Raw genomic sequence first — 24,792 nt, 5'->3', positions numbered from 1 at the left:
TTTGGTTCATTCAATATTATAATAGGTAAACTTATTCTTACTCATCAGTTTCTAGGCTCAAAACCTAGGATATAACATCATTAAAAAAAAAAAGGATTTGGGTTAATTAACATTTATTCTTGAAATATATATTCAAACTATGACAAGTGAAACTCAATTAGATTAAAAATTAACCAATTCGAAAAACATACATTCAATTTAAAAATTTACGGAGATTACGAAAAATTAACCAAGTTAGTCATTTGCGAAAATAAGTATGTTGGTTTTCGTAAGGTAGCCCTTCAATAGTTGGCATTGTAGATGATCTCATTAATGAAATCTCTTCTTTAATATGTGCAATGAATATGAATAGTTTAAAAAAGAATTATTAAGATCTTACACTAAGTGAATTCCTTAATTTCTATCTTTAGAATCGAAGGGAGTACATTAATGTTATTTGTTAGAATCATTAGGTGAAATGCATGAACATCAGTGAATTAATGCGTTAACCCGCATTATATTATGCAACCAATAATTAATATGGTTGATTTTATTGTCATGAATTTCAAAAAGTCAATCTCCAAAAAAATTGAGGAACATTTATTCTTCAAATAAATATTCAAACGTTCACAGATGAAGGGGTTAGATAATTAAATTACAACAATAAAAATATTAGTTAAATTAGTTATTTAAAAAAATAATTATGTTGGTTTTCTAAGGTACCCCTTCAATAATTTTCATTGGAAGCCGCCTCATTAATAAAAACTCTTCTATAATATGTGCAATCAATAGGAATAGTTTTAAAAAGATTATTAAGATCTTAAACCAAGTGAATCCCTTAATTAATTTTTACATTTAGAATCAAAGGGGGTACATTAATTTTATTGTATTAATGCTTACTTCATGCATCTTACAACCAATAATTAATTATGATTGATTTAATTGTTATGAATTTCAAAAAGTCAATCTCCAAAAAAAAATTAAGAAAAAAAGTTCAGGTAATCTGATGGTTAGGTTTAGTTCTTGTTTGACTTAGTTCATGAATTTGCTGTAGCTTTCCTCTCCATTTTAAAAAGATTAATACTATAAAGTTTCAAATTAAAATTTCAACATTGAGCATACCATAGTTCAGAATTACAGGACAAAAATGCAAGTTCAAGTGTTTGGTACCAAAATAATGTACTCTTTTTTTATATATAAATATATGAGTTGGATCACTAATTTAAATTTTCTTCCAACAATTGCATGCAACGCATTTAAATCATTAGTACAGTAAGCTCGCTAGCAATGACAAAAAGCTTCAACATTCAGTTTAGTTTGCTTTGTTTGTCTGGGGTAACGTGGCATTCAGCTTTATGATTTTACTTTCTAGGTGCATCGAATACCCTAATCTTATTTATGATGCATCTAGTATTTTGATATTATTTTTTTGTGCTTCGAGCATTTTAATCTCATTTGTAGTGCATCTAGTACTCTAAATATTAGAGTGCTGGATGTAACTAAAAAAATATCCGGATGCATCGAGAAAATAATATCAAGATATTGAACACAACTTTACCCTTATTTTTTTATGTTTATATTACACCATGCTGATTTTAAATTCGATTAATGAAGTTTCAAATTCATTTGCCCAAAAAGAGTTTCAAATTAAAATTTCAGAATTTGGCATGCCATAGTCTAAAATATTTGGGGTTCACTTTGGATGCTTGTCATCCAAGTGATGATTATCATATATGATTCGTCCAAATTAAAATATTACGGTTCAGATTTAATATAATTTTATTTTTATATTTTTATTATTGTAATGTACAAAATATAAGATAAAGATTATCTTTTAGTTTTCAATTTTTCCAAAAAAAAATTAAAGAATCATAATTTGAAATTTGAAAATTTTAAATCTAATATGTTGAAAATGTATTTAGATGATGTAGATTTAACCACTACAATAAACACTGCTGAAAGTAGTTTTGAATTTTAGAGACATAAATGCGTCAAGTGTTTTTATAGTAAAATTTTTTGTTATGTGGAAAATAAAAATTTAATTTTCTTTTAAACAATCAATATTATTCATAAATGAAATAAAAGGAGAAGTCTTGTGATCCAAATAAAATAGAGAAAATTACTATGAGCTTGTCTTGTTTGCTAAGTTCATTTCATAGACTTGGCTATCATGACTCGGCCACATAGACGATTATTACATTGACTCTTGCGCTAACTTTTCATACCTTACCTTGTTCGTTCTGCACTTCATGCAGCTTTTATCTAGTATGTTGGCATAGGATTCGGTACGCAGTTCATCACATGTATTTGTAACATACCTTTCACTGTTTCTTTTAAGATGATTGTTGTGCATCTCTTCCAATTATGTCCCTTATCATAACAATTGTAGAAAGGGGTGATGTTTCTTTTCAGTGTTGATCTCTTCAATGTTTGGGAAGATTTATTAGCTTTGCTTAATAAGTTTTTTTTTTTTTTTAATTTAGGTTGCCACAAATCTAATTGTTATTTCCTATCTCTTGAAGTTATGAGTGTATTTTTGTGAAATTTAGACACATCAAACATTTTTTTAATTATGAAGTACTTTTTAGCATGAATATTAGCTTGTATTTTATCATTGAGTCCTTCTTATGTTCTCCTAAAAACTAATTATGGATTTAAATTCATTTACGAAGTTTTTACGTGTTTTTCTATGGGTAGAATAATTTTATTTTTCTCTTAAGACAAGTTCAATCTTACTTTGAATGCAGGCCAATTGCATATCAAATTGAAACCCTTGCATTTAGGAACTTTTAGGAATAAGCTACATCGGCGGTTCCATGCACCCATGAGCACTTAGGAGGTTCTCAAAACCAAAAATTTAAGAAAAATAGACAAATTATTTGCTTTAACCAGTAGAGTTAGGAGTGGACCCCACATATCATTAAAGAGAGTGTGAGAGGTTGGTCAAGATCATGAAATCATGATTACACAAGTGGGGTACAATCATTTACAGAGGATGGTTCGCACGACTGCTACATTGGAATGTTATGTGAACCGAACAATATTGAGCAAGAGCAAGAAGGTAGTACTGAAGAAACACAGGAATTGACGCCTCCTGACATGCAGGCAGTGTTGCACCGATACGGGCACATCTTTGATAAGCCCCATGGTTAGCCTCCCAAAAGGGTCATGAGCACCGTATCGTACAAAGTGAAAGAACCACGCCAGTAAAGGTACGACTATACAGATACCCTTTTAGCTAAAAGTCCGAAATAGAGAAAACGGTCTCTGAATTGTTGAATGAAGGATTAATATGGCCTAGTACCAGCTCCTTCTCAGCTCCTGTGATCCTAGTTAAAAAAAAAAAAAAAAAGGATAAGGCTTGTCACTTTTGCGTCAGCTAGAGGGCATTGAACGCGATTACTGTGAAGGAGTCTTTTTCCATGCCTACTGTAGATGAACTCTTAAAATGAACTGGGGGTATCAATGTTCTATACAAAACTGGATTTGTAGTCAAGATACCATCAGGTTTTAATAAACCCTTCAGATAGAGAAAGACAGCCTTTCAAACACACCGAGAACTTTATGAGTGGCTTGTAATGCCATTCAGATTCTCGAATGCTCCAACCACATTCTAGGCTCTCATGAATTCAGTATTTCAATCATTTTTCATAACACTACTTAGAAGCAGCATCTGGACCATGTTGAGAGAGTGCTGCACGTTATGGAGGTACACTAATTATTTGCTAAGCTCTCCAAGTGCTCATTTTGGAAAACTAAAGTCGAGTATTTAGGTCATATAATTTCAGCAGCAGGAGTTGATATGGATCCTAAGATGATTTTGGCAGTGTGACATTAGCCTCCTCCCCAAAATGTAGCTCAGTTAAGAGGATTCTTGGGATGTCAGGATATTACTGTCGCTTCATTAGGCATTATGCTGAATTAGCCAGGCCTCTAGCAAAACCGTTGAAGGATGCCTTCATATAGATCCAGGACGCACAAATAGCATTTGAAAAGCTTAGGGCTACTTTAACAGGCCCCTACTCTTGCATTGCCTGATTTTTACTAGACCTTAGGGCTACTTTGATGCTCATCTGTCATTGATCTTAGTTCAATATGACTGGTTAACTGAAATTCAACGAGCAGCAAGTGCTTTCGCCTCCGTGCAAGACTTGATTAGACAATATTTGGATGACTCAGTGACTCACTCACAGTACAAACTGAAGATAATACAGCAACTCTTGCTAGAATTCCATTTCTCTATAATTGCAGGACATGCAGGGGCTTACAGAACCTTCCAACGGGTAGCAGCTCTTTACCATTGGCCTAATATGCAAAAAGATGTAGCTATTTTTCCTAAGCATTGCTTAATATGTCAGCAAGCAAAGCATATACAGGCCCATCTAGCTGGTTTGCTAGCATCTCTACCTATACCCAATGTCAAAATAGGATCGAAATTCATTTTAATGTGGGCGATCTTATCTTCATCAAGTTGCAACCTTATAGGCAGGATTCAGTGGCCTTGACAAAACATCGATAGCTTACTTTGTGTTACTTTAGACCTTTTCCTCTCAAACAATGGATTGGTGATATTGCTTATTGTCTCACCTTGCTTGCCTCTAGCAAAATACATTTAGTGTTTCATATCTCCATGCTTAAACGATGTGAAGGGGGACCATCAATTCCCTTATGTCCCTTTACCACTACTTTCTGACGTCGGGGGCCCTCTAATGCAACCCAGTTCCATCTTAGATGCTTGGGTTATAAAGCTCAAAGATCAATGGGTTTCTCAGGTGCTGGTCCAATAGGATGACGATGGAATTCCTACATGGGAGTCAATTGCAGACATTCAAGAATTCTATCAAAGTTTCGACCTTGGGGACAAGGTCGTTGTCTTACAGAGGGCAATGTCATGATCCATGATAAGGAAGCCTAAAATGAGACCCACGTCCATAACGCTAACCAACAAGAAAATGGACCAAGACAGAGTGCACGTCTTAGGCGAGCCACCTAGAAGCTCAGAGAATAAAATTCGTTACATGAGAGAAAGGGAGGATGTAGAATTGTGTGAAGATCTTCTCCCTGTGAACTTTTGATCTGATTTTCTCTCTGGACTAGAGTAGTTACCCTCCATGATTTCCCTTCATTTTTCTTGTTATTTCTTATTTTTGTTGCTTGATGATGTGTATCTGGATTTGTATAGCTATTCATACACTGCCGATGGCTAGATAATATATCAATGAAGTCCAGATTTCTATATTTGAATTGCTATTTGATTTGGATCTATAACAAGATGATCCCTTGGATTTGTTAAATTTTTTCCTTTTTACCCTCACTAAATTAGATATTTTGGGGGAAAAAATTAAATCTCAAACATATTGATTTTAAATGTATTCATTATTTGTTTGCATAAAATGATTTTTTGTTTTTATAAGATTAAAGTATATATTTAGTTCTTTAACTCTATACAAAGTTTTAATATGGTCCCTTGACTTTAAAAAAATATATTTTTGATCATTTGACTCTAAAATTGTTAGGCTTAAATGTATTAATATGACTGAACGGCTAAGAGGAGGGGTGAATTAGGTGCTAATAAAAATTTCATCAAATAATAAATTCAAACATGATTAATATAAATAAAGTGCAGTGGAGAAGATATCACCCATCATTTTTTAAGGAAGAAATAAGGAGAAAATACTACACATGGGATTTATACTAGTTCAGTCCAAATCTAACCTACATATATACAGTCCCTAGGTCCCACTTAAAAGTTCTACTATATTCCCAAGATTCAGTGGGGTTTTAGTGCCATGGTACAATAATCACCTCTATATTAGAGGCAACTCTTCAAACCTTGAGGCAATCACTTCCCCTTATAACATGTAAGAGTATATCCCACTTAGAATTCAACAATTCTAAGCAATCAACAAGAGCATACAGTAATGGAGTGAATTTTTTCTCCTCTCTAAAATAGAATAAATGCTAAACACTAAAACTTAATAAATTTCTCAAAAAATGTTACAAAGAATATTTTATCTGTAGCTTATGAAACCTCGTCTTCTCTAATAATTCTCTTGTAGTTCTCTATATCCTCATTCAGTGCATTATTCTATCTGTTATCCATCTTTAAATTTATTCGTTAGACATAAAGTGAAGTTTTCATTGAAGCGTGTGCCTGAGGTGGGTGAAAGCATTAAATAAAACTTCCGTTGAAACTTATTTCTAAGTGCGTCGGCTCAATTTAATGCTTTTTGAAAAAATGCTTTCCTTCTTAATATTCTCGTTGGCTCTTTGATAACCTATGGTGTTTTCATATATTCTAAAAGTACTTTGTCTTTGATAAGACACTGTTATAAAATAATTTTAGGACTATTTCAAATATGGTGAAATGTCTTTTAAAATATAGAGCTAGAATAAATGGAGAGTCAAAAATCACTTGGAATGTGTCTTCAGTTTATTAGGATAGTCCAACTGAAATATATTGATACCAAACTTGGTCTGATTAAGATAGAGACATTTTCACTTTTGACTTCATCTTTATCCAGAATATATTAGAGTCGAATACGCAAATATATATATATATCGTGAGCTTTAAGAATATGAATAGGATAAATTTAGAGTTGAAAACGACTATAAATATACTGCCAATATTTTCTAATTTTAGTATAAAGTATTTTACAAATAAAGAGCAAGGGTTTCCTAACTTGATTCATATCAAGAATTTATACTAGTCAAATACTCATACTTAGAATTATTTAGAAATAATGAGCCAATTAAATAGCTTTTTGAAGAACACATTAATAATACTTATAAACATCTTAATTAATTAATTTTTCTACAAAATAAATTCTTCTCTAAATTTATTATCATGAAAACATGAGACTAGTTATTTTAATAAAATAATGATGTTTTGTAACAATCATGCTTATTTTGAAAATTAAACTTAATATGTTAGTATTTGTTTTGTTAACAATTTTATGATTAAATGACTAAAAGTATATTTTTTTAAAGTTAAAAGACTAAATTAAAATCTTGCATAAGTTAAAGAACTAAATGTATATTTTAACTTTTTTATAAAAAAAGCTTTGAGAAAAGAGTACTTCGTATAGTTCATAAGTTTGATTTAAATACCATAGATAAATAAAATTAGTGGTTAAAAGAAAGTTATATCATTAAATATAATACAAAATTGGAAAAATTTCTTAAAAAGACTCTTAAATAATGCAAATCCTTATTTGAGTCATTGAATTTGTCAAATCCATAATCACGTCATATGTCGTAAAGAGGGTTGTTTTAATTTTATCAAATGACTCTATTGCCCCTTTCATTATTAAAAACATAGAGAGATAATAATTTTCTATTATTGCCTTGTTACATAAGAAAAACTTGGTTTCTACTATTACGAAGTCGGAAATCAATCAATGAGACAATAATCAGTTAGTTTTTATATTAAATCTTCCTCTTTTGATCCTAATAGTTTCATCCTGATAAAAAGTTATTAATTTAGAATTAAAATGTGTTAACAATGAAATGGAATATATGAATTTTCAAAGTTGTACTGCGATAAAATTTTATTTGAAAATTTATTACATGTTATAGAGACAGGAAGTTGTTAATATAGAATTAAAACATATTTAACTGTGAAATGAAACATGTTAATTTTTAAAGTTGTACTGTGATCAAGTTTTAAGAATTATTGCAAGTTTGTTGTGAAAACAAGAAGTTGTGAATTTAAAATTAAAAAGTGTTAGCTATGAAATGAAACACATTGATTTTCAAAATTGTACTATGCCCAAATTTTATTCAATTACTTATTGCAATTGTGCTTTGAAAACATGAAGTTGTTATTTTAGAATTGAAACTTTTTAACTATGTAATTAAACTTATTAATTTTTAAGATTGTACTATGATCAAGTTTTATTTAAAGATTGATGCAAGTATGTTATGGAAATAGAAAGTCGTTAATTTAAAATTAAAACTTGTTAATTGCAAAATGAAACATGTTAATTTAGAAGAGAAGAATTTCTAATGAAAGGGGCACTAATGTCAATTCATAAAATTTTAAAATCCCTCTTTGAGCCATATGACCTAATTAGAAATTTAACAAATCTAATGACCTAAATAAGAATTTGGATTATTTGCCTATTTTTTTAAGAGATTTGTCCAAAAAAAATTTGTATACATTTCTACATATATTATTATCAAAAGTCAATATTATATAAATTATGAATTTATAATGAATCACTCCCCTACATCATCATTTTATGTTGTCTTCTAGAAAAAATATATCTTGTTCTTATTGTAAGTTACTAAATGAGATACTACTTACATTTTTTTAATAAGATTAGCACTATTTAAATTTAAAATTTCATTCATTTCATCTTTCCTTCTTTGATTTAATTTGTGGTGTTAAATATGAGTAACCATAAAATTCTAGTATTTCATTGTCATGCTAAGATATGATTTAACCACATTTCCTTTTGTTTTGTTGAGATAGTTCTTATACTACCTTTTATTTTGAATGAAAAGCTGAAATTACAAAACCAAACACTCTATAACCTACTATCCTTTATCACCCTTCGCCTCTTGTACAAAAGGTAGAGGGTGATGAAGAATACAAAAATTTATATCAAGCCTATGAGAAAGTTTCACTACTTAATCAGCTAAGAGGTTAAATTCTCTAGGAACATGACAAAACTAGACTTGTCAATCCCTGTTCACTAAGAGTCTGAGGTCATCTATTATGTCCTTAAAGGGGCAGTTATCGTCACAGCCTCCGGTCACCAAATTAATTGCCTTGATATAGTGTGAACACAGGTAGATCTTTTTAATGCACTTGGACCAGCAGATGTTAAGGCCATAGAAGAATCCCAAGATTTCAGCAATGAATAGTGGTATCGTTATGAGTTTACAGCTAAACCCACAAACCCATCCGTTAGCATTATCCCAAATGACTCCACCGCAACCACTCTGTCCATGTTGCAGAACTGAACCATCCACCTCAAGCTTCATGAAAGCTTCTTCAACATGAGCATCCTTGTTGTTTGTCATCGGCATCAATCTATAGAAATTAAAAGATCTTGCTAAGTCTTGATCTAAGCAAGCTCTGAAGAAACTATCATCTGCTTCTTTTATATGATTTGTTTCTTGCTCATTGAAGATTTTAATACACCTGAAAGTCCAAATATCCCAACAGATATACCAAATAGAACTTGCCAGGGAATTTTCTTAGTGTAATATATCCCGGCTTCATAAGATAAATTCCGCTTCACCCAATCATTCATTAGAAGAGTAACAAAAGTATTCCATCTATTTGGATCCACAACAATTTTCCACTTATCAACGGCATTAGAACAATCCCTCAAGAGATGCATTTGATCTTCCTCCTGTTCGTAACCAAGAGGGCAATCAGCTTCCAACTCGATTCCTCTCTGTACTCTCAGTTTGGTTATGTGAGCTCTTCTATGACAGACAAGCCACATAAAAGACTTGATTTTCTCTAGAACAAGCCACCTCCATAAGTTTCTCCAGATGTTGTTGTCCTCTTGCTGTGTACCTACAAAAAGAAAACTATAGGCAGATTTAACAGAAAACAAACCATTAGTGGATGGTTTTCAATATATTTTATCCTCTACTCTCTCCTCACAGGGTGGGTGTACCCAAAGAATTCGATGAATCACATGATGAGGAAGCCACATCCCTATACTATCTTTATCCCATTCTCTCTTTGTAGTCATATAATCAATCACTTTTTCATTTCCATCAATCCATTTCTCAAGCACAGGTATCAACTCAATAAGGGTTTTGTTCATTTCAAACCAATTATCATACCAAAACAAAGTAGAAGTACCATCACCTATTTTTACTCCTACCCGCTTCTTGAATCTTTCCCATATTGAGCAAATCCCCCTCCAAGTGAGGAATAAATTGTGTCTCTTCACTATTCCTGGCATAGTAGTGGTTCCGCAGGAATGATTTCTCTCTTAGAATTCAAACCCATAAGGCCTCCCTTTTTGATATGAACCCCTAACAAAGTTTCATGATGAAGTCTTATTCTGTCTTCTTAGGTTCTTCACCCCAAGACCACCTCCCTTCTTATCTGTGGTCACCTGATCCTAAGATAAAAGATGTAACCTCCTTGTACCTTCGTATTGATTGCATAGAATCCTCTACTCTTCTGTTCCATCTCATCTATCAGTCACTTGGGCAAGAGACTGGTCTACATATGGTAAGATGGAAGTGCTGATAAGACTGCTTTAATCAAAGTGGCTCTCCTGGCCATGTTAAGAAAATTAGTTTTCCTTCCAGAAAGTCATTTTTGGGCCTTCTTGACCAGAGGAGCAAAAGTGGTATATGTTGCTCACTCATGTAGTTGCAGCCTACAGGATACCCAAGTATTTATCCAAATCTGCAGTTAGACATACTCCCATTTTTTAAGTCAATTCAATAGTTCTTAAGGAATGGACGTTCTTGGAAAAGCAAACCTTAATCTTGTTCTTATTCATGTTTTGTCCTGAAGCCTTGTAGAAACGAGTTAGACAATCTAGCATAATCTCCACTTGAGAGCTTAAAGCCTCCCCAAATAAGATAAGATCACTTGCAGAGAAAAGATGGGAGGTTGGCGATCTCCCCTAGTAAGCCTTTTGGGTTCCCATTTTTCCACATCTACTGCTTGAATCACGTGATGTAATCTTTCCATACATAAAGTAAATATATAATGGGACATAGGATCTCCTTGTCCGATGCCTTTTGATGGAGAAAAGGTTTCCGAGGTCTCTCCATTCCATAGGACCTGCAACAAAGGACATGAAATACATTCCATGATTAGCTCCTGTAACTTATCATCAAAGCCCACTGCCTTCAAGGTAACCTGAATGAAGCTCCATTCAAGTCTTTCATAAGCTTTTCCCAGATCAACTTTCATAGCTAGCTAGCCTTTACTGCCTTTTTTAAGTTTCATGGAGTGAACAGCCTCTTGGGTTATGATAATATTATCACTACTCTGCCTCCCTTTAATAAAGCTATATTGATGTTGTCCCACCATTTTATTCATAATTTTTTTCAAGCGGTGACTAATGACTTTTGTTACTATTTTATAGCTCACATTGCACCAAAAAATGGGTCTAAAATGGTTTATCGACTTTCGCTTATCCATTTTTGGAATCAGGAGAAGATTGGTGCTATTAAGACGTTTAATTCTTGAGGGATTGTCGAACACATCTTTCGCCAAGGCACAACTGAGTCCCCAATGACATTCCAAAATTCAAGATAGACAAAAGCCTGTATACCATCAAGACCAGTAGCCTTAAAAGCACCCATGTCAAAAACTGCTTGCTTGATTTTCTTATTCATAACTCTAGCTGAATGCAACTCTGAGTCAGCATGAGATAAGGGAGGAACACATTTTGAGTGCCTAGCATCTCGTCAACATTGCTCTCACTTCTAAACAAGCAGCGATAGTAATCTACGGCCATGCTCTTTGACTCTGGCTTATCAATGCTCCAAACACCATTGTCTTTTTTTCAAACCATCAATGTGATTTCTCCTTCGTCTAGTGATTGTTGAGTTATGGAAGAATTTACTGTTCTTGTCTCTCTTTTTTAACTAATTACATCTTGATTTTTGAAACCAGAACATTTCTTCTTGGGCCAAGAATTTGTTATTTTCTTCCCATAATTTCTTCTCTATCTACTTGAGGTATTGACTATCCCTCCTGGATCTTGCTCTGTCTATGCCTCCTATTCTTTTCAAAATGGTTCTTTTCTTGGCGGGAAGGTTTCCAACTTTCAAGCAATTCCAATCCAAGCACCCTCTCTAAATTTATTTACCTTCTCTATCCAATCCCCATTGCTTCAGGCGTTCTCCACTATTCCCCTAAACCCCTCCTCAGATACCCAGGCAGCTTGGCATTTGAGTAGGGGCTTCTTTCTGTGGCTTACACTGTCATTCAAACACTTCAAAAAGAGAGGTCTATGATCAGAACCACGCCTACTTAATTGACAGACCTTCACTAGAGGAAACAATCTATTCCAGTTAGCGTTGCCGAAAGCTCAATCTATTTTCTCTTTCACTTTATTTCTCTCCCAAGTGAACCTATCCCTCACTGTATCAATTTCTGTGAGCTGAGTCATGAATGCACTATCCAGAATGAAGCATGGAATGGATATTAGGCAGAGCCCTTCCTCGTTTACCACTAGACAAATACGCATTAAAGTCTCCAACGACAACCCAAGGCCCTTGCAACCCATTACTTGTATTAAGGAGATCCTCCCGCAAGGAATTCCATAATAATTCCCTTGGTTCAGCATAAACACACGTGAGCCATAATAGATGGTGAGGCGACGAAATTTCTACACGAAGGTGAAGAAACTGAGTAGACGAGGAATGGTAGTGAATAGAGACGTCTTCCTCCTTACGCAGGACCCAAATTCCCCCAAAAAAGCCAATTGCTTCAATTGTAATCCATCGACTAAAACCCAACTTCCTAACAACTCTGTCCGCTTTTATTCCACTTACCCTTGTTTCCAATAAAACAAGAATATTCACTTCCCTATCTTTGACTAAATCCGTTACTCCACTAGGAAAATATTTTGACACCGCCCTGCAGCAATTCCATGAGATTAAGTTAATTATAAATAAAGGGAATTCTTATGCTACCTTTGATATCTAGTTTGTAATTTAAATTGAAATATAAAATAAATTTTACATTGACAACTAAAACTAGTAAAATAGATCAGAGTAAGTTCTTAAAGTCTAATTGTACAACAAAATAAAAAAAATATTAAATACTTTAAATATTATCAAATTGAACTTTTTTTTTTTGGACTAAGTTAAGCTTTGATAAAGTGGGCTCTAACTTGTACAAATATTAATGTTATTAATGAGTCAGAAATGATATGTCTTACATTAACATCTAATAATTTAATGCAGGAGATTTTATTATTTACACTATCAATCCTCATTGATGGATATTTATTATTGCTAACACATTATAGAAGAAATTGATTATCATTGATGGCTATAAATGAAATTGAATAAAAAATAATTAATAATGTCCATTAATTTTTGTTGAACTTTGAGCAATATATGAATAATTAGGTTAAGGTTAAAAATCCAGCAAATTATTTTATGCATCTAGTTGCTAGCATCCTGAACTCAACTGTTATGCAATTTTACCCATCAATTCCCAAAAATAGTGCAAAAATTCTCAATACATAACAAATGCTGGACATTCATCTGAGTAAGGGGTGTGGGTTCGTTTGCCACCTGTATGTGGGTTAGGGGCAAAAATAACTTTGTTCAAAAGGTTCTTATACTGTTTACTCTTCCAGTCCTAAATATATGACCCTTATACTAGCATGTATAAGGGTCTTATATTTAGGATCGGAAGAGTACTTTTTTAGTTCTACTTATAGAGTGGAAAGAAAAATTACAATTTTATCATTTATGTATTGTTATGTTAACTTTATTCTCATAAGATATAATATATATTAAATAGAGATAAAGTTAGAAAATTATTAAATTTTAAAGTAGAGTTAATAAAGTTTAAAATTTTTGTAAGTCTATATAAAACACGTTAAAAGTGATTTATACAAGATTATACAAGAGGGAGAGGGAGACTGAAGAAGTTTCAATCAATTGATCATCGTGCTGATAACCTTTACTTGTGTTCTTCAAATGTATATATTCTTCTTTTGATTATTTTACTTTTGAATAGATGAATTACTTATATTTATATGTCATTTTTATGTCTTCAATTGTCCTGATATATGTAAACAAATGTTAATTAATGTTTAATATTTCAATATATATACAGGCAATATTGCCAATTCTCATGAATCCCCACGCGGGTGATAAAGTTATCGATATCACTTTATTCATCTCTAATTACTAAAATCAAAACCATTAAAATCAATTTTTTTAACACTAAAGCAATTTCTCAGAATTCTAAAATAACTGAATTTATTACAAGCAATTTTATAGTTCACATAGTTTATTAATATATTACTGACATAACTTTTCAATTTCGTAGCTCAAATATGACGTCAAACAATAGGCATCGACCCAGAAGATCCTCGTTGTAGTGTTGTACTATAATACATACTCTCTAATTTATGTGTTATATTTACGTTTAAACATATGTAAGTACATTTTTAATAAGTTATATGTCTGATATTATGTTGAGAAAGACTTAAGTACTTAGCCTTATATACTTAATATAATCCTATCGAATTAAATCAGAACAAGTAGATTTTAAATCATTACTCGTATCAATAACAAGAGTTAATTATATTACGAATTTGATTCCACTTATAATTCCAAAGTTGTCAATATGTGACCCTTTATTCAAAAAAAGAGTTTATTATACAGTAAATATCTATAAAAATAAGATGGATTAAGATGTGATTAGCCCTCCGAAACTTAAAGTATTTTATGATGCATCTAATAGTTTGAAATATTTTTTCAGGAGCATCCAGTGCCTTGAAATATTTTGTGATATGTCTAATATTCTAAAGTATTTTTTCAAGTACATCTAACACCTTAAAAGATACTAAAAAAGTACTATATGGTGCTTGATGTACAGTCATTTAATACACCTTTTGAAAATTTAATGATAAAATTAAAACTGCTTATGAAATGATACTTTAAAAGCACAATTACTTCTTAAAAAAATTAATACTTTAAGAGCAAAATTACACTATAAAATATTTTAAAATGCTGGATGCACCTAAAAAATACTTTAAAATGTTAAATGCACCACAAAATACTTTAAGGTATTGAATGCAAATAAAAAAATATTTTGGACTGTTGGATATACCTTAATCCAAATAGGACAAGTTTCTTTTACCTGAAAGTGAGATTCAAGTTGAGAATTTTAAATGTTGGCAAAAAAAAAAGTTAAGAATACTAAATTTTTTTCATTAAATATAATCATTATAAAAAAAATTTAAAAAAAAAACAATCATGGAGGACAAAGCAAATTGGGAGTGGTGGCGCACTCCATAATACTTTATCGATCAATATCATAAACATATTCCTTGGAGATCACCTTTTGTGACCAGCATACACCTGCAACATTTTATTTTGCTTAATTATTTTATTTACTAATTATTAATTAACTATGGAATGGGGTCCAAATTCCCTAACGCGCCCATTATGCAATTTGAGGGTTTTTCTTTTTGTTTTTTTTCCTTTGGTTATGTTCTTTTCTGTAACTCTGCAAATTTTAACTTACAAAAAAAAAGTTATTTGGTTTTAAGTATTTTATTACTGATTCTATTCCTCAACATAAAAAGCTAATAATCTACTTTGATATTAAATGTAAAATTTTAATTTATTTTTTAAAAAAAGTTATATTTTTTTCCCTAAATTCTCTCTATTTACTACGCATATATGACAAATTTAATATTTTTAACTATTAGAGAATACTACTCGGGAGTGTTAGCTGAACCGGACCAAGTTAACATAATCTGATATCCAAAGCTTTAGTGCATGTAAGGCCACTCATTCTCAACTCATCAACGGGTCATGTTAGGACTCTCAGCTTTGAATACCAGATCTATGATAACTGGAAAGATTAGCACTAAGCACTCCTTCATGGATCGTGGTCAGATTCTATTTCTGATGCACAGGATCCTCTTAAAGAGGCAAGTGCAGAGTATACTTAGAATCTGACAACAAAAGAAAGACATTATAAGTGAGGTTTTCATAAGAAGAAAGAAATTTAAAGAGAACTCATGAAGAAAACACATTAGTATTATAAAAAAAAAGTGGATACCACTCACAAGAATGGAAGTTCTTGCACATTTGATTCTAATAAAAAAATGCTGTACAGTCGACTAAATGCTTTTACATTCCGAATAATATGAGCTGAACTTTTGGGAGCTTCCTATGTTCTCTGCCAAGTCGTGTGTGATTCTGTGCCCCAAGATCTCCTCTGCCTCCCCTTCGATTTCTTGCAAGGTATTGCGAAAATCTTGTTTTTGAATTCTCTTTCTTTCTCTGACCTTAAATATTTAGGACTGCTTTCGTTTCTTCTTGTGTATCTTCGCTGCTAACCAGATTAAATGGAAACAGAGTATATCTGAACTGCTCTTCATCTTTTATGTTATATATTTTCCTAACTGAGAAGGAAAATTTCCGTCATCGGGGGCAAATTTATGTTGTGACGATGATCTTTCTGCGGAAAATAATTTCCTGAAGAATTCTATCGGAATAGGTTGTATTTTCAGTTGAATTAAACCACTGAAGAAAAGTATCAGTATCACTGCTTTCTTCGAGTTGTGCCTATGAAGTACCAATGCCTAAGTCATGTCTTCTTCGACACTTCAAATTGCAATTAAACATTATAACTCTTGTTGTGGCATGTCTTTATTGTGTTGCATCCTGAATTAGTACGGATGTTCGTCTCTTAGTGTATGCTTGAGTGGAAATTAAATTGTATCAAGGTTCGGTCAATTACATCCTTTTCTCCCAATTCTCATGTTCCACTTGTTCTTTTCCACCCATGTAGAGCCTCCACAGAAGACTTTGTTTCACAATTGAGTGAACGACTATGGAATATATTCATGAAGTTAAAACTAAAATCTTAACTGGAATCCGTTGTTTACTAACTTGCCTCTTTTCTGAACTTAATCTGAATCTGAAGTCATTTAGTGTGCAGGTTAAGTGGGCCTAATATATAGATTTAAGCATATCAGATCTTGAAGAAAATTATGTCATTCTGATACTTCAAAAATTTGTTGGTTTATTGATTCTTGATATGTCTTTTTTTTAGTTTATTGTTAACATGGCACGATCTGCATTGGATGAGATATCAGACGCTGGCGCTTTTGCCAGAACTGCTTCTACATACCGGAATTTCATTTCAAGAGGACCAGATTCTCAATTTCCAGCTGAGTCAGGTAGGTATCATTTGTATATATCATATGCATGTCCTTGGGCTTCCAGGTGCCTTGCTTATTTGAAGATCAAAGGACTTGACAAAGCCATCAGTTTCTCGGTTAGTGATCTTCATGAGATCTCTGTGTGTGTGTGTGTGTGTTTAAACTAGAATGGTAGATTAATTTTCAATTTTCCCATTTTGTCCATTTGAATAATCAGTCTGTCAAACCCATTTGGGGAAGAACCAAAGAAACAGATGAGCATATGGGATGGATTTTTCCTGAATCGGAAACTGAGGTGCCGGGAGCTGAACCTGATCCCTTGAATGGAGTGAAGAGCATTAGGGAACTTTATGAAATAGCAAGTTCAAATTACACAGGAAAATATACGGTTCCTGTGTGTTTCCTCTTTGTTTTGGACTATATCTTTTCTTTTGTGTATGCTTTAATGAGCAATATTTATGATCTTTTGTGGGATTTATAACTGTGTAGGTTCTTTGGGATAAGAAACTCAAGACAATTGTTAACAATGAGAGTTCAGAGATAATTCGCATGCTTAATACCGAATTCAACAATGTAGCAGAAAATCCCACCTTGGACTTGTATCCCACCCATTTGCAAGCCCAAGTTGATGAGACTAATGAGTGGATATACAATGGTATAAACAATGGTGTTTATAAATGTGGGTTTGCAAAGATGCAACGGCCATATGATGAGGTATGTAGTTTTTCTTTTTGTTGATGTTTGTAGGAGTGGCTGACTATGTGGTATTCACATCACTGAATTTGTTTTTATTGGCCCTTCTGCAGGCTGTAAAAACATTGTACGAAGCTTTAGACAAATGTGAAAATATACTTAGCAGGCAACGTTATATTTGCGGCAACACACTAACTGAAGCAGATATTCGGTTGTTTGTCACTCTTATCAGATTTGATGAGGTATGAGCGAATACTGGTTCACTGCTATTCAAGTATGGGCATATGTTTTGGTTTTAATGTGTTGTGCCAATATTTTGCGCAAGAACAAGCATCATTGTATTGATTTGTGTATTGATCTAAGGTCATCATTTAGACATAAATCTAAACTAAATCATAGAGTGCAGCATAGTTTGGAAATTCCTAGATGTTTTATACCATATTTTTACTACAATATAATGTTTGCCTATTAAATCTCTTCCTCTCTCTCTTTTCCCCACCTTGAAAACCGATAATTGTTTCTTTCTTGTTCTCTTTATTAGTCTATCTGGCAACTGTAGAAGTATCTTGAATAAGATGCCAATAAAACAAAGATCCACATGCTCAGCAATTGCCTGAAATGTAATACCTCGTTTACAGTGATATTTTCATTTTTGTTAATTCTTTCCTGCTCCCTTCCTGTTAAAACAAGTTTATCAGTCCAGATCTCTACCAACTCTCAAAATATGTTCCGATTTTAACCAACATTTCTCTAATATCAGCTCTTGTCAACTCCGGCCGATCTGGCTTTCACCAGTCTCCCAAAGGTCATTCAAATATTCAATATTTAAAAAAGAAAAGACTAAGTCTTCCTGTAAGATGATAATGTCTATTATTACTTATACAAAAGTGTAAGCTCTTCTAGTTTTGTTTACTTCTTTTGCAAACTTAATGGAATGCAATGAAGAATGGTGAGCAACAGGAAGCTTGTTCCGGTTGTTGAATTCTTGATGGCTTACCTTATAGTAAAGATCACAGGAAGGGAAAGCTTTAAAATATAGCTGAAATTTTGAAGGATTTTCTATATGTTTTGTTTTCTTTTATCATTAGCCTGATGAGCTGCAGCTTCTTGTTTTTAAACGAATGCATCATCGTAATTTCTAATAATCAAGAACAATCACAAAGATAAGGGTTCTTTTATCATTGGTCGGTGACATGGTATCATAGCGTCTGAGCAAGAGCTCAGGATTAGTAGACAATTGCTTAGCCTTCATTTAATTGTCAACTTCCAACTTGAATTGGTTCTTAACAAGGGTATTCTCGCATTATATTTTTAGATATAGATTGCATTATTACATTTCAGCTTTAGCGATTAACCTGTGTGGTAATTGCAGGTTTATGTTGTTCACTTCAAGTGCAACAAAAAGCTATTAAGGGAATACCCAAACCTATTCAATTATACGAAAGACATCTACCAAATTCCAGGGATGAAAAGTACAGTAAACATGGAACATATAAAGTTGCATTACTATGGAAGCCATCCTTCTATCAATCCGTTTGGGATCGTTCCTGTTGGGCCAAATATTAATTATGATACTCCACATGACAGGGAGAGGTTTCTTGCATAGGTTATTTATTTCTGCAGTTGTAAGAGATTTATGAGAAACATTATGTATGTTAAGTGCTTTTTTCAGTTGAGTGTTTCTGAAATGATCATGCTTTGGGTGATTATACTTGTTCAAGATAAAAGTTTGAGAAATGTGTGCAGACATGAATGGTGACATGTTGGGTTGAATTGAGGGGGTACTTGGTGGTTATGAATCTCAAGTTGTATGTGTGCAGAAATCTTTTAGGTGTTGTCCTCTATGAGAAGCACCAGTTATGGGTATGAATAAGAGAGGAGAGGGCATGCAAGAAGGTAAACAAGCTGTGGTCAAATAGTGTATGCTTGGAATGAGTGTGCGCCTCTTCAAAAGTTACTTTTCCTCTTTAAGTCACTTTGGACCAATTATCTATTTTTAAAATGGGTTTAAAATATAATTATGTGCTTGTTTGGGCACATAATTCAAAACAAAGTTTATCTTATCGATTAAAAAGTTGTTTTTAAATGATTTTACTATCGTTCCAAACAGGCTCCTGAGCGTTAGGTTATGTAAATTGTATGTGAAAAAATAAAAGAAAACACACTCAGCTAAAAAGGAAGAGAGGATTTTTACAAAAGCTAAAATTACTCTGAAATATCCAATTAAAATTACTTTAAAGGTTAGCTAATTTTTTGACGAAAAAAGCCTGTGTAAATATTGGTCACGTTATACTCCATGACTTTTACTATTTGTAAAATTCAAATGAAATAAAAGCAACATTTTTCATTAAAAAAAAAGTAGAAGTTCATTGCAAATTTGCAATCATGTATGTTTGCAAAGGCACTTGCCTTGTAATTTCATGATTTTGTGAATGTTTCCTTTTTCTTCTCACTTTTGGACAGAAAAGTGCACTTTCACGAAACATTTGCTGGACCTAAAAGTCCAAACATCTATGCGGAGTTGCGTTATTCTTTTTTATCACGTATTTCCGTTGATGTCAGAAGCTGATTTCCTCCACAGTGATAAATTTATACGAACTAAAACTGAATTTTCATCCGCTTGCTTAAAAGACTTGGTCAGACTGACTTAGAAATTATAAAACTTAATACAAGTAATGGCAAAATGCAGCAATCTTTCCCCATAGTTCAATAGGAGCAGCTTGATTTCTTTACTTCTCTTTGAAGGGCATAATTTTTAAGAAAAGTGGTTTGAGATTCCAAATAAATAATATTATTACTAAAAAAATTCAATAATCAACTACTTTCAATTTTTATTATAAGATTTACTTTGTAGTGTAAATTGCACTATAAATCTTATAATTAGAACTCAAGATAATGTTTTTTTTTCCTCTGAAATTTACCATTCACTTGTTATAAAAAAAATTTAGTAGAGTAATTATATTTTGTTTTTGAAACCACATAATGATTTTTTTTTTGTAATTTTTATTTGAGCATCAGACTAATGATGGGCCGATGCAATAACTTAGCTAGCTTGAATGTAAATATTGAATTCTCTGCAAATTACGATTCTCTTTAATAGGAGTAGGAAAACAAAATTAAAAAAATTATAATTAGATCCCACCTAAAAGAATTAAATACAAAAAAGACTCTTAAAATCATAAAATTATTTTGAAATCTCAAAGAACTTTTTTTTTGTTTAATTACCAAATTACTTTTTTTTTTAGAAAATATGTATTAACAACTGAAAGTGCTGTTATTAACAACTTAAGGGGTAAGAATTAACAATAATCACAGCAACTATTGACAACTCATCCATTATATTTTTGTAATGCGTTGAGAAAATATATTGTCAATACCTGATGGTTATTAATTGCTGCACTTTAAATTGTTAACGACTACTACTTCCAGTTATCAATATAAACTTAAAAAAAAAACAAATTAATATTTAAACAAATAAAATCTTTTACAATAAAATTTTTTGATATTTCAGAATAATTTAATAATTTTAAAAGATTTTTTTGTGTTCAAACTCACTTACATAAGATTTTATTGCAACTTTTCCGAATGAAATCTTCAATAGAGTTTGTCAGCCGCACCAGTCTCACGGAATCACTTCAAATTGCCGAAACAATTTTCAAGTTTCATAGCATTCCATGAAACTAAACACTATTTTTAATTTATCCATAAACACTATGATTTTTGCATTATACAACTCTGGTAGGGGTAACAATGTGCTGGTAAAAAAAAAAAAAAAAAAACGGGGTAACAATCTCGCATCAATTTCTTAGACGTCGTTTCTTATTTCTCTCTAGTCTGCAGACCAAAAAAAAAAATAACAGTAAAAGAAATCCCAAAACACAAAATTTTACAAAGGTTGGGATTAGGGGTAGGTTTCAAGAATCATGAGTTTTGTTGATGAGCAGAGAGGCAGACGGAGAGAGAGAGTTGAGCCTGTTGGCACTGAGAGCGTTTCAGGGCGGTGCCGCTGCTGGAGCAGAGTGCCTGAACGGCGTCGGATTCTTCTCGGCAGGCCAAGGAGACAAGGCACATGGCGAAGGCGTGGTTCAGGTGGCGGCACGCCGTGTCGCGGCCCGGACCGGACGGGACCCGCCGATGACACTCCGATAGGGCTCGTTGCAGGCGCTCGCAGGTAGATTCCGATGACATCTTCGTGGATATCATGGATTTCTTACCAGATTCATAGGCTAGTTCGGGTATAAGCTTCCGATTCCCAAATTTCTGAACTCAAAATTGGAATTCTCCCCTTTCTCGAGGTGAGCATTTCGATTGTTTTTTTTTTTTGAGCCAAAATATTGGATTTGGATTTGGATTTGGATTTGAAGGAAGATTATTGTGGCAATGCGCACATAGTTTATTGTGAAAAGAAGGGACAAAAGTGCAATTTTGCATCCATTTTTTTAGTAGTATAATTTTATTTATTATTTTTAATACAATTTTACTCAATTTTTTTATTTTAATTTAATGCATCTAAAAAATAAAATCAGGATTAAAATTAGACTCAAAAAAATCGTGATAAAATTACATCAAAAAAATTATGAGTAAAATTACACCACTAAAAAATCAAGGTGTTAGGGGCACTTAAAAAATAAAATTATGAATCAAATTGTCTCTTCACTCCTTAAAAAAAAAAAAATCTTACTTTCTAACTTTATTCTTATGCAATATATGCAAGTTTTTTTTTGTCAGGAATATATACAAAATAATATATTTATGTTAAAAATTGAGAATACTTAAAAAAAGCATATTGTTGAATTCGAAATTTTTCAAATGGTTATCCCAATAAGCAAAATTTTAGTTTAGCTATAGCTGACCAAATTGGGATTTTTAAATTTGTTAAAATGATCATATTGTTTTTTATTTTCGTTTAACAAAAAACCATCAAACACCACCCTCATTAGCTAACTGGTTGTTAAAGCTTCAATGTTGGTAGTCACTGTCGGGGTTCAAGTAGTTTATTGGTCATCAAAGCTCCAACGACAAGTCGATTCCGACTACTAGCAATTATTTTTTTAGGAATTTTTTTAAGTCCAGTAACACAATTAACAAGTTTTGTTTAATGATATTAACAAATTTAGTATTGTTATTAACGACAGATTTTTTAAAAAATTTAAAAAATAGCATTTTAAAAAATAGTATTTTTACAATTTGAATAACACGATTAACAAGTCATATAACAATATTAATAAATCTCATAACACTTTTAATCATATGATCTAAGAGCTTTTCCCTAGAGTTCTGGGGGTCGGCTAACGAGATTGGCAGCAACTTTTTTTTTTTAGGGGATTTTTACAAATCTAATAACACAATTATCAAGTTCTTTAATACTATTAACAAATTTGGCATCGCTGTTAACAATAGATTTTAAAAATTCAAAACGTAACATTTCAAAAAGTGACATTTTTACAACTTTAATAACACAGTTAACAAGTCATGTAGCGATATTAAAAATTCTCATAACACCATTAACCATTTGATTTGAGAGCTTTTTATACTTTGAGAGATTAATCATGGGATCATAAGTGGGGAATTTTTAATACTATTAATAAGTTTGGTATTACCATTAACAATAGGTTTTTCAAAAAATTCAAAAAGTGATATTTTTACAATTTCAGTAATATGGTTAACAAGCCATATAATGATATTAATAACTCTCATAACACCGTTAAAAAAATTTCCTTGCCGAGGTTGATGTTTTTAATCCCATCTCCGAACTCATGACCTCTTATGGGTCCACTCCATTCTTATATTAATATTTAATATCTTTGGTAAAAATATTTTATTGATAATTGATAGTAATATGAATAATATTGAACGTTAAATCACCGATTATGCCAAGCACAACAATTAGCCCCAAAAAAGGCCGAAAAAGGCCTAGCCCAAATAGCCAACACAACCGGCTCAATTTGTCAAATAGTTTAGGGCTTGGCAATGGGACAGGATGGGTCCCCAAATAGAAAAAATCATATTTTTAAAGAATGATAGTTAAGAGATTATTTTTATTTTTTATCCTATACCTATTAAAATAATTATTTTTAAAAAAATAAAAATAAATCTGGACGGTCCAGATCTGATGAGCATTGGATGCTCATCAAAACTGATGAGCACCCAATGTAAATCCAGGATAGGATCGCTAACCCGGCCTCGCTAGATCGTTTATAGCCTTCAAATCATCGCTGATAATCAACTACAGTTGGGTTTAACAGAAATGGGCTATTTTCTCACAATATGCGAACCAACGTTATTATTAGTAAAAAAGGTATTCACATTTAGTATTTGATAATACTTCTAGTATTATCATTTAATTTGTAAACCACATTTCAAAAATGGAACAGAGAGCTATGTGTTATTTAAAAATTTGACATAATAAATATAAGTAACGTGAATGAAGTATTTTCATAATTAATACTCCCATGATCCTTAATGTAAGACCCAATTAATTAATTTGATTAAATTAAAAATATTATTTAAATTAATTAATATGATATGTTCTTTCTAAAACATTCTAATCATCTTCTTTAATTCTCTCTCTTCCTCTCATACTTGATTACTGTTAAGAGAATGTCAATAAGGTTAATTTGGAGAAAAAAATAATAAACATGTGAAATATGTCTTGCATATAAAACTAGTATCAACTCTCAAATTAGGTCTAATATTGAGAACTATAGGAGTAATATGCTAGTATATATTTCTAATTGATAGTACAGTTGAGATAGCAAACCATGTGACACCTTAAACATGATGCAAGATGTTTCAATTAAAGGTGATGCGAGGTTGTCAATAGTAATTAATGGGATAATATTTACATCAAGTTCATGATATTTATTATATCAATTTCTCCAATCACATGTAGCCTTGTGTCCCATTTTTTAAATATTATTATCCCTGTCCCTTAATATAAGACCTAATTAACTAATTTAGGGAACTAAAAATATAGTTAAGTTAGTTATTCATAGCAAGTAGATATTGTCTTCACTAAAATACCCTTACTAATCATATGTGTTTGAATTACCCATTAATAGTAACTCCTTAACATAGGCAACTATTATAAGAATTATTTGAGGGCAAAATAGATAAATATTAGAAACAAGATAGATTGGAGTCCTATATTTAGGACCAAATTGAATGTCAAACTAGTTATTATATGAAGAATTGAAGATAGTATACTTTAGTTATAAACATATATTTTAAAAATGAGACATATAGTTATGTATGA

The 24,792-nt window shown here is 32.0% G+C and overlaps 2 protein-coding genes across 2 annotated transcripts; one reads left to right on the top strand and one right to left on the bottom strand.

Moving 5' to 3' along the window:
• The first annotated feature begins 15,809 nt into the window (after positions 1 to 15,809).
• Positions 15,810 to 19,438, top strand: LOC114758336 (glutathionyl-hydroquinone reductase YqjG). Its single transcript, XM_028947383.1, has 6 exons — positions 15,810 to 15,921; positions 16,736 to 16,960; positions 17,062 to 17,238; positions 17,334 to 17,558; positions 17,651 to 17,779; positions 18,910 to 19,438. The coding sequence occupies exons 1-6, from the start codon at positions 15,850 to 15,852 to the stop codon at positions 19,141 to 19,143; spliced, it is 1,062 nt and encodes a 353-aa protein (XP_028803216.1). The 5' UTR covers positions 15,810 to 15,849; the 3' UTR covers positions 19,144 to 19,438.
• Positions 19,439 to 21,177: 1,739 nt separating this feature from the next.
• LOC114758335 (uncharacterized) lies at positions 21,178 to 21,821 on the bottom strand. The gene has a single exon (XM_028947382.1). It carries the CDS (start codon positions 21,738 to 21,740, stop codon positions 21,459 to 21,461), a length of 282 nt encoding a protein of 93 aa, XP_028803215.1. The 5' UTR covers positions 21,741 to 21,821; the 3' UTR covers positions 21,178 to 21,458.
• Positions 21,822 to 24,792: the final 2,971 nt, after the last annotated feature.

The sequence above is a fragment of the Neltuma alba genome, unplaced genomic scaffold, assembly GCF_004799145.2.
Source record: "Neltuma alba isolate B1F8T4 unplaced genomic scaffold, ASM479914v2 tig00010689_pilon, whole genome shotgun sequence".
In the NCBI taxonomy this organism is placed as follows: Eukaryota; Viridiplantae; Streptophyta; class Magnoliopsida; order Fabales; family Fabaceae; genus Neltuma; species Neltuma alba.
Note: the sequence above shows the minus strand (reverse complement) of the source record. Positions and strands in the feature narration are given on the sequence as shown.

Excerpts from the sequence above, each read along its gene's own strand:
- LOC114758335 (XM_028947382.1), bottom strand. The coding sequence starts at position 21,740 with ATGATATCCACGAAGATGTCATCGGAATCTACCTGCGAGCGCCTGCAA.
- LOC114758336 (XM_028947383.1), top strand. The coding sequence starts at position 15,850 with ATGTTCTCTGCCAAGTCGTGTGTGATTCTGTGCCCCAAGATCTCCTCT. Across the intron at positions 15,922-16,735 it reads CCCCTTCGATTTCTTGCAAG|TTTATTGTTAACATGGCACG; the intron begins GTATTGCGAAAA and ends TCTTTTTTTTAG. Across the intron at positions 16,961-17,061 it reads ACAAAGCCATCAGTTTCTCG|TCTGTCAAACCCATTTGGGG; the intron begins GTTAGTGATCTT and ends TTGAATAATCAG.